Source organism: Nylanderia fulva, unplaced genomic scaffold, assembly GCF_048542155.1.
Source record: "Nylanderia fulva isolate GAGA-0341 unplaced genomic scaffold, ASM4854215v1 Scaffold4, whole genome shotgun sequence".
Lineage (NCBI taxonomy): Eukaryota > Metazoa > Arthropoda > Insecta > Hymenoptera > Formicidae > Nylanderia > Nylanderia fulva.
In genome coordinates, this window is record NW_028190476.1 from 687,799 (window position 1) to 697,103 (window position 9,305).

Below are 9,305 nucleotides of genomic sequence, written 5' to 3' on the forward strand. Positions count from 1 at the left end.
TGGATTGTAAGAAAGAGAGAGAGTTTGAATATTTCAGAAACAAATTAATATCATTTTATATTATATATTCACAGAGAGAATTTTCTCTTAAAATTTACCCTAAAAATTATGGTAATCAATATGAGGACAATATGATATTGGAAGTATTTTATAAGAGTTCTCTGAATAATATTTATCACAATAAAAAATATTAATATCTATCATAATAAGATATAAGATATGTTCGATTAAGTATAATTTATTATGTACAATTTACATTTACTATGTACATAGTAAAATTTACTATGTATATTATTAATATTTTTTACTGTGGTAAATATTTAACCAGAGAAATAAAATTCTTCCAATACCATATTGTCCCACGATTCCCATGATTTTCAGGGTAAATTCTAAAAGAAAATTCTCTCCGTGTTCCTTTATAAAAATGTATATTAATTTATCTATTGCAACGGAAGATTTAATAATAAAATAATATGATAAATTATAAAAAGAAGAGCAAGAGAGAGAATTATATCAGAAAATTCCAATTAATTCTCTCGAATAGTTTCATTTGAAGTTAAATCACGTCGAATTAATTCGTAGTTTACAATTAAAAGATCAAAAGGTATGCATCTCAACGAGGAATATTATCAAAATAACACGCCTCCAAAATAGCACGTTTAATAATTAATAATGACTCTTTAAAGAGAGAGTTTTAAAAAAGATGCGCGTGCATGCGCTCGGTGGCGTGCTCCATTTTTAAATCGTTCCACCAGGAATCTGTAGACCGCCGACGCCGACGGCGGCGACTGTCAGTAGGCCGGCGTCATGTCTGCTATTATTCGATGAGCCACGGGAGAATCGGGCTCAGTCGCGTGATAAACGTGGAACATCCAGGTAGGTGGGTGCCTGCACGATCATCAAAGCTTGATGCATCCTCAAGAGACGGGCGCGAAAGAGATCAGTTTTTTTTTCGTTGGATTTATTTAAAGTGTCGTGTTGATCGAAAAAAAAAAATTATTTTCTACTCTACTCTTGATTATGTGAACAAAGTTCGACAGAATTTTTCCTTCAGTCTGAATTTCTACCTAATTTTTCAAAATATTTTATATATATATATAGGCGTATATGTAAAAGTGTGTGAAAAAAAGTATAATGTAATATATTGTAATGCATTCGATGTTTAGTGCTTCTCTTATAAATAATACGATGTAAAGTTTGCTATAAATAATAGTGCATATGCTGCTGTCAAGCTTGAAGAAGATTTAAGTTCATTATTGCAGTACGTATATTTTCTGGATAATTATTTTCTGAATTCGATACGTTTAATTCGTCTGGCATATTTCTGCTCTTATTGAATTAGTTTAACATTATTGGTGCGTAAGTACGTCCCGATGCGCAATTATCTGCACACCCGATGCGCATGGCCATTAGTAGACCGAGACCACCGTTAAATCTCGAACACTGTAATGCTTACTCTTGCTCCGAATAAAAATTTTCGCACACGTGGGTGTTTCCCAACATTCAGAATAAAGATTTCACTTACTTTCTCACAGATCTTTTTTCTCGACGGATTAGAATATAACACTACTCCAGAGTGTTAAAATCGCCTTGATTTTGTTGATAAAATAATTATAGCGCATATATAATTAAGTTATTTTTATCATTATATTTATGGAAAAAGTTATCAAAGAAAAATATAAAATATTAAAAAGCAATAAATTTCTACAAATTTTAATTATAGCATTTTCATTAATATAAACATATAGCTGTATTGTCGGATAAATTAAAAAATACAACAAAACTTGCAGTAAATAATGGCAATAAAAATATTCATTTTTGGTAAATTAAAAAAATGATAAAATGCAATATTGTATAGTTCGATGATAAAATCAATATATGTATAGTAATTTGATATAAAAACCATTATATTTTCGTTCCCTGATGTAATTAAGAAAAAGTTTAATGTTTTTCTAAACGTGTGATTGTCCAATTTTGGCATTGAAAATGTGTAAATTTATATGTTCGAGCAATCGTCGAATTTTGTCTCTTGTCAAACAATCGATGTATAATTCACAAATATACATTTATTATGGATCATAATTACATCTCACGCTCAACCGCAAGCGTGGTTGTGATGATTCTTGGTCAATGACAATCACGGTTGAATGTGGTTTCAATGTTAACTAAGTAAATCAGATGGCTACATTTAGTACCAAATGTGCAGTGTGTAAATAATGTGTCCGTGAATTTATGCAGCAGTAAGGAAACCGAAAATGAGTTTACGCTGGATTCACGAAAATCTAGAACCACCGACGTGCGATGAGGAATGCAGCGATATCGACGATAGTTGCAGCGACGATAGCTATGACACGGAACTAGCCCCCCAGGAAGACGATGACATAATGGAAAACGGGAAAAAAATCGCTCGCGAAATCCGGAAGAGAGAAACTAAAAGACCTCCGACCACGACCGTCACCTTTGACGGGAACGGGTATAATCATCTGAATATATAATTAAATCGAAACGCAAGTCGCACACACACACACACACATATGCAATACAATTAATGATTCCTATTTTGCACATTTAAGAGTCTAGTTAAAACATATCTAAAAATGTAAAACACGGAAATTATCGGCTAATCTGTAAAGAATAATTATATTATAGTTAACTATGTTATATCATAGTTAACTATATATGCATATCCGTTGCATATTGTCTGCAAGTTTCCTCGAAACGTGTAATTTGCGTAAATGAACGAATTAGCATAATTAATGGAACAAGGTAAAATGTCTAGTCGTCACTAGATACACGGCAAATGCGTTTGTCTTTTGTCATTACATAGTCGCCCTCCAACGTTATAACGTACATTCATTGATCACTTGACTCGATTAACTTTATGCTCCATATCGCCACAGGGTCAGCAGATGCATTAGGTGTAGTTTGTGTTATTAACGATACGAACGAGCATAGTGTCATACGTGGTATCGCGATTACAATTTCTCATGAATTTAGCAACGTTCTCGCCTTAACGTGACGTGCGAAATTATAATCGACATTCTGAATTGCCGAGATGCAAATTGCACCTTTCGAATAGAAACCAAATGTCATTCTGCTCGCAAATACAAAAAAAAAAGAATTATCATTTTTTCTATCTTTTCATTAGAAGAAACGTTTTGTATAAAAGAAGTTTTTTAGAACATCCAAAAAAATAATAGTTAAGAAAATAATTGATAAATCTTAATTTTTGATAGCGATTTGATGATATACTTTAATAGATAATATATCTCTTTTTTAATAATATATCTTGAAATTAATAACTGCAATAAGAAATAAATGATAAATAAGAGTGATACAGTAGTAAATAAAGAGAACAAAAATGACGTTAAATAAAAATTAATAGATTAAATATATATATTTTTGTAAGTTGCTTAAGTTTCTTTAATAAGAAAAAATGAAAAGTTTACAAAAAAATTTGCATTTAAAAATTTAATTTATTTTTTCTTTGAATACAATTTTAGACGTTCATAAATTATCTGATAAATATACAATAAGATTAAAGAAACGTATAGTTCGCGAATAAGGTCTCCAATGTAATGTTTATTTTCGCCTGGAAGTAAATTTTGTTTACACGGAAGGTTTATTGGGCACGGCTCGTATACGAAGCCATGTAAATTAACCGCTTTAACGCAGTTTTTCTGATGACGACGGCCCTGTTCGCGTAACTTTCGAACAAAGCCTATTGACATTTCGTTTCCTCCCCTCGAGAATCGGTTTAAAATTAACGAAGTGCGCGAGAGCGTTTATAGTATAGCGTGATGCGCTTCATTCACGAGGCTTGCTGACCTGAAAAACCGGCCGACCTATATATTTTCCAGCATCTATATAACGACGTGAATACCCTTCATATGAAAGCAAAGACAATTCCAACAACTAACGGCTTAAGAGGCGCAATATACTTGAAAACTTGGAAAAAAGTCATATAATTAAATATTAATTTAGTATACACATATTTATACACATATTTTACAGGATTTCTGTTAAATATATGTGAAAGACTATTACAATTTCTTTTTATTGCTAAGAGTATTCCTCCAAGAACGCAATAAATTTTTATCTCTCACGTAATTTTGTTTTATGCCCATCGTAATTATAAAACTAATTTGTCATACCGCTAATGTTTTAATTATCACAATCTTTATAGCTCTCATATACTTGTTTTTATGCATGTATGTGTGTGACTTTTCATACACAAATTCACAAACATATATATATTTTTTGTTTAGTTTCTATTAATTTATTCAATTTTTCTTTTATTATTTTCTTGATTTGTTTAGTTATTTTCGACGATTAGATATTTTACGCGTATTAATTTTGTATGATAAAACTCTTTTTTTATAAAAAAAAATAAATTTGTTCTCTTTCTTTCTATCACATAACATGTAACTACACAAGTAATTTATGGGTTATTATGTGATTGTTAATTATAGAACGCCGCGTAACGTCGATCGTAACTCCAAATCACGTAAATATACGCCATATGTAATATGGGATCCTCGACAGCCAGCGAAAAATCCTGTCTATAATAGTCGGATAATAAAATTGTACTGTCGAACGGGATATCATCTGGCAATTACACCGTCCGGACGAGTTCGGGGATTATCTGACAACAAGGAGTCACACGGTATTTCATGTCATGAAATGTTAACTGGAGTGTAATGACATCAAACAAAGACCTAAAATATATGATACATGTCACAACTATTATTTACACAGAGGGAATTTCCTCTTACAATTTGCCCTGATAGTTATGGTAATCGTGAGATAATATGGTATATCGGAAGAATTTTATAAGAGTTTCTCTGATTAATATTTACCACAATAAAAAATATTAATATCTACCATATTAAGATATAAAATATATTCGATTAATTTTACTATATTAATATTAATATTAGGTGTAGATATTAATATTTTTAAAAAATTCTTCCAATATATATACCATATTTTCTCACGGTTTGATTACCATGATTTTCAATGTAAATTCTAAGAGAAAATTCTCTTCGTGTAGAATTCTATAATTATCATCATCATTATTATTAATAACATTATAAATTATTCTTTTTATAAGAGCTTATACTTTTGCAGCTTTGCTTCATGTGACGCCGGTATCTTTCGGCGTTATTAGAATACAAAGTGTCGAAACGAGACTTTATTTGGCATTTGATAAAAAAGGTCGATTATATGGAGAGGTAAGATAATGAATATAAAATATAAATAAAAAATATATTATCAAAGAATGTAGTGCTTTTCAACGGATTGTTACATTATGAAAAAAGCTTTTACTAGCGAGAGAATGGGGGAGCATATGTTGTGAAACACTATCTACGTATTAATATCCGTAAATTATATATATAACATTCTATTATTCCGTGGGTAAAATTCTACATATTACAGTTTTATAAAATTATCTTACTAATTCTTTTTTAATCTAATTCTCATATTTTGTCAAGATTAATTCTATTTAATAATAAAAATATAATAACAGAATTATTACTTTAATAATTAGAAAATTATATTAAAAAATTGCTTAAGTTTTTTAAGAATAATTTAATTTATTTAAATGCAAAATGTAGTTGATAAATCATTTTTTTAAATACTTATATATATAAATATTAATGCAAATATTTATATAAATATTAATACAAAGTTAAAGATAATAAAAATTGATTGTAAGTCTGACTTGTCTCTTATAATTTTGATTTTAGGCAAATATGACTAATGATAATACCGAATGGGAACAATGGCGTATCGGTTCTTACGATGCGTTTCGATCACGCAAATACGTGCATTATGGATGGTGGATAGGGATAAAGAAGAATGGACGGACAAAACCGGGACCGAAAACATCTTGGGGACAAAAAGCAATACAATTTTCCCCTATTCAAGAGGACTAGTCGAAGATTAATCAGAAAATTTTAGTACACAGACATATGCTTCTTATATTTTATTCATAATAAATTAACTGTTCGGAAATGGAACAAAGGATGAATGAGTTTTACGAGAAAAAAATGTTGACAGATAAAAAATTCATTCGAACGAGGCATTGATCAATTAGTAACATGTTCCAATAGAATATAATGTTTATTATAACACTGTGTTTCACTCAACAATGGGATAATTTGGGATTGTGCATTCTGCTTGTGCCCTCAAACTGAAACTCTATCGCAAGTTGCAGTTTTTCATTCGCAGTAAATATATATTTATTATTAAATGCGCCAATCGCGTCGATTCGATACGTTTACAAGCAAGATGAGTTGCACATACGTGTAACTCAACTCGTTCCGTCGTACATAGCAAATTTTAAAGTAGCATCTTGCTTGCAACGTATACTATATATGTAGCATATATGTTTTAATTTTTCATGTCATCAATTTATAGTGTTGTAATTGTATATAATTATACATTATCTCTTTTGTACATCTACATACAATGCATATATATATATATATATATATATATTATATATAATGAATGTCAAAATTTCCAAGCAAGAGTTATATTGAAACAAGAGATACTTCGACGAAATATAGCTTCAATGTCTTAATACTCAACTTTAAAAATGTAAAGTGTGCATTTCTGCAAAATTAATTAACTAAAGTTAACAGCGCATATATTATATATAAAAACATAAAAAATGTAACTCAAATTAATTAGAAATTTTTTTTAAATTTTATAAATTATTTACTTCAGACAATAAATTAAAACAAATATATTATCAATACTAAATATTGCGCATTAATTTCAAATAAATAAATAAATCCTAAATATTAGAAAAATTAAAACAATTTTTTGTATTGTATATAAAATTACTTAACAAGTTTCTTTAAAAATTTATAAATTATTTATATTTCATGGGAACTGTAGAAATGCAAAATTCTTTGGTGCACACAATCGTAACTATAAGCGTGTTTCAAGTCACAGTCACAGTGAATGCATTATAAATACTCTTAATTATTTTAAAAGGATATTTGATTATATCTGACTAAAAGTAAAGTTTTATCAGAGATACTTTGCTTTTTCGTAAAAAATATTTACGAGCTAACAAAAATGAATAAAAAATAATACATTGAACGATATTTTTAAAAGCTTTACAATATTGTTAAATAAGCATTATAATTAAATGCCTAAATGTAAGCACTTTCCAAAATAGCCAAAACAATTACAATGATTTCAAGATTCTGCATAGCTGGTTCATAAATTTAATTTAATAATTTAATCTAATTTATTCAAATAATTGGGTTGTTTACTTCTTCTTAGTGTTAGGACTTGTTGACTGAAACACGCTCGATGCTGACATTAAATTCTCAATATATTGACTCAGAACTTGATTTTCACTTCTCAGTTTGAGATTTTCCTCCTTCACACTGTCCACCCTCTGTGATAGATCTAAATGAATAAAGCATATATTTGTATATTAAAAAATACTAATATATATATGTATATTCATCTGCATCATTAACTTTTGTAAAATTATGCACTCACCATCTAAAGTATTTTGCAGTTCGAGAACCTGTGCAATCAGTCTAGCTTTCTCCTCCTGTTCATCAGGGCTGATATCTGGATCTAAACCTATAATCAATTTCAATCTTTTTGAATACTGCTTTGATATGTTATCATCTATAAAATAAAAAATCAAAGATTAAAATTGTTATAATTTTTTAAATAAAAGTTATATAATAAAATTAGACAAGATTTAAAAATAGAAACTAAAATTCTGTTTAATTAATATTATGTATATATTCATTTGAATTACATATAAAATGTCAAAACCAAATACATACTTTTTTCTTTGATATCATAAGAGATCAATAATAACACTATCACTTACTGTTTGGACTACAGCTTCCGTTAGTAAATGTCGATGGAATAGAATCCATACTACGTCCTCTTCCTAGTGCGTCAGATATATGCGAAGCATTGTCTAAGATTTCCTCTTCTGGTATTATTACTATGAATGTGTGAGAAATAATTTTAGCACTTAAGTTCCGCAATAAAAATCAAAAAGATCAGAAAGCTATCTTCACACAGGACAAACTGCAATATGCGTGAAAGGTGTGAATTATTAAGCATTCCTGAGGACCTGAGGATTCAAGCAAGCAAAGAACACAATCGGTAAATATAAAAAGAAAGAGACAATACTGAAACCTAATATTCAGTGTCGTTTCATATCGCAAAATCAAGTTTAGAGAAATTCAGTGCATAAATAGGCGTGTTAAACTCAGTGTGTTATATATGACTGATATAATTTTCATATTGATATCAACAAATAAACGCAATGTCAATGTGACAGATAAAAGTCAAGTGAATTAAATGAGCGTAGCCAAGTGAACGGCGCTAAATAAAGATTAAGATTCGGACAAGGGCGTGCAAAGTGAGCTCGCAATAAACTAGCTAGGTTATAACTCCTTCGACAGCGGAGGATAGCAACGAACAGCTGGCGAGAGACGTCGCGGAATTAAGTGACTTCAACTCACCTTGCGGATCATCATCGGCGAGCGGTATACTATTCATGTCGTCCTGCAGTTTGGCTGTCATCGTCGCCGACATGTTGGTATCCGAGAATTTACGAGGAAAAACCACACGCGACGCAACTGACGGACTGACACTCTGACACTGACGCAACTCCCACTCCTCGCTTTATCGATCCTCGGGCGCGAGAGTTAATCGAGATATCGCGATATATCTCGCTGCACAATCGATCGCAATTTTATCGCCGACAAAAACTACGCTGATCTGCGCGATTATAATTAAATCATTTTCTCGTTTATATATCAGATTCCAGTCATTTTTCGCGTCGTTTATGCGATGTAAAGCTGTAGTTTGTCTAACTGCGCCGGATGATAGATAAGATAGATTCGATGTCCATATTTTTATACATTTTTACATGCTTTTACCTGCTTTTATATGAAGGCGAAAGCACCGACGAGACCGATGATTTTACGACGTGAACATGACTACATATGACCAACATGACTAAAAAAAAATCGCTGCAATATATTGCAAAGTGAAAAAAGTAACAGTTGGTAATATTATTGCGGAGTGAAAAACAAAAATTGTAATCTTTAAAAAAATAATAAATGGTTTTCTATTTGAAAAGGCAGTAGAAACTTTCCATTTTCAATAATAAAAAAATTTGTTAAAATGTTTGTTATTCTTGGTATAATTAAAACGGTTGGTAATGTCATTGTTTTTTTAACGATGGTAACAATTATAAAGCCGTGCATAATAGCGCCATCACATGAATCACGTCCACTTTTGGA

The 9,305-nt window shown here is 30.2% G+C and overlaps 2 protein-coding genes across 6 annotated transcripts; one reads left to right on the forward strand and one right to left on the reverse strand.

Moving 5' to 3' along the window:
• The first annotated feature begins 715 nt into the window (after positions 1–715).
• On the forward strand, positions 716–7,058 carry LOC114944671 (fibroblast growth factor 1). 4 transcript variants are annotated; one of them, XM_085485836.1, is made up of 5 exons: positions 716–876; positions 2,239–2,473; positions 4,473–4,666; positions 5,131–5,234; positions 5,751–7,058. In XM_085485836.1, the coding sequence occupies exons 1-5, from the start codon at positions 825–827 to the stop codon at positions 5,937–5,939; spliced, it is 774 nt and encodes a 257-aa protein (XP_085341962.1). In that variant the 5' UTR covers positions 716–824; the 3' UTR covers positions 5,940–7,058. The 4 variants fall into 4 exon arrangements, with proteins under 4 accessions (XP_085341962.1, XP_029176518.2, XP_029176519.1 ...); XM_029320685.2 differs by having other exon boundaries at positions 2,242–2,473; XM_029320686.2 differs by having other exon boundaries at positions 717–1,261.
• On the reverse strand, positions 6,108–8,962 carry LOC114944670 (short coiled-coil protein). 2 transcript variants are annotated; one of them, XM_029320683.2, is made up of 4 exons: positions 8,520–8,962; positions 7,874–7,993; positions 7,528–7,662; positions 6,108–7,431 (listed from the first exon to the last, which is right to left on the reverse strand). In XM_029320683.2, exons 1-4 carry the CDS (start codon positions 8,590–8,592, stop codon positions 7,289–7,291), a joined length of 471 nt encoding a protein of 156 aa, XP_029176516.1. In that variant the 5' UTR covers positions 8,593–8,962; the 3' UTR covers positions 6,108–7,288. The 2 variants fall into 2 exon arrangements, with proteins under 2 accessions (XP_029176516.1, XP_029176517.1); XM_029320684.2 differs by having other exon boundaries at positions 7,528–7,614; positions 8,520–8,765.
• Positions 8,963–9,305: the final 343 nt, after the last annotated feature.

Bases quoted from the DNA above. Each gene is read 5' to 3' on its own strand.
- LOC114944671 (XM_085485836.1), top strand. From the start codon at position 825: ATGAGCCACGGGAGAATCGGGCTCAGTCGCGTGATAAACGTGGAACAT. The intron at 2,474-4,472 runs GTATAATCATCT...TGTTAATTATAG, and splicing joins GTCACCTTTGACGGGAACGG to AACGCCGCGTAACGTCGATC. The intron at 5,235-5,750 runs GTAAGATAATGA...TTTTGATTTTAG, and splicing joins AAGGTCGATTATATGGAGAG to GCAAATATGACTAATGATAA.
- LOC114944670 (XM_029320683.2), bottom strand. From the start codon at position 8,592: ATGTCGGCGACGATGACAGCCAAACTGCAGGACGACATGAATAGTATA. The intron at 7,994-8,519 runs GTGAGTTGAAGT...ACACATTCATAG, and splicing joins CGCCGATGATGATCCGCAAG to TAATAATACCAGAAGAGGAA. The intron at 7,663-7,873 runs GTAAGTGATAGT...TTTATTTTATAG, and splicing joins CGGAAGCTGTAGTCCAAACA to ATGATAACATATCAAAGCAG.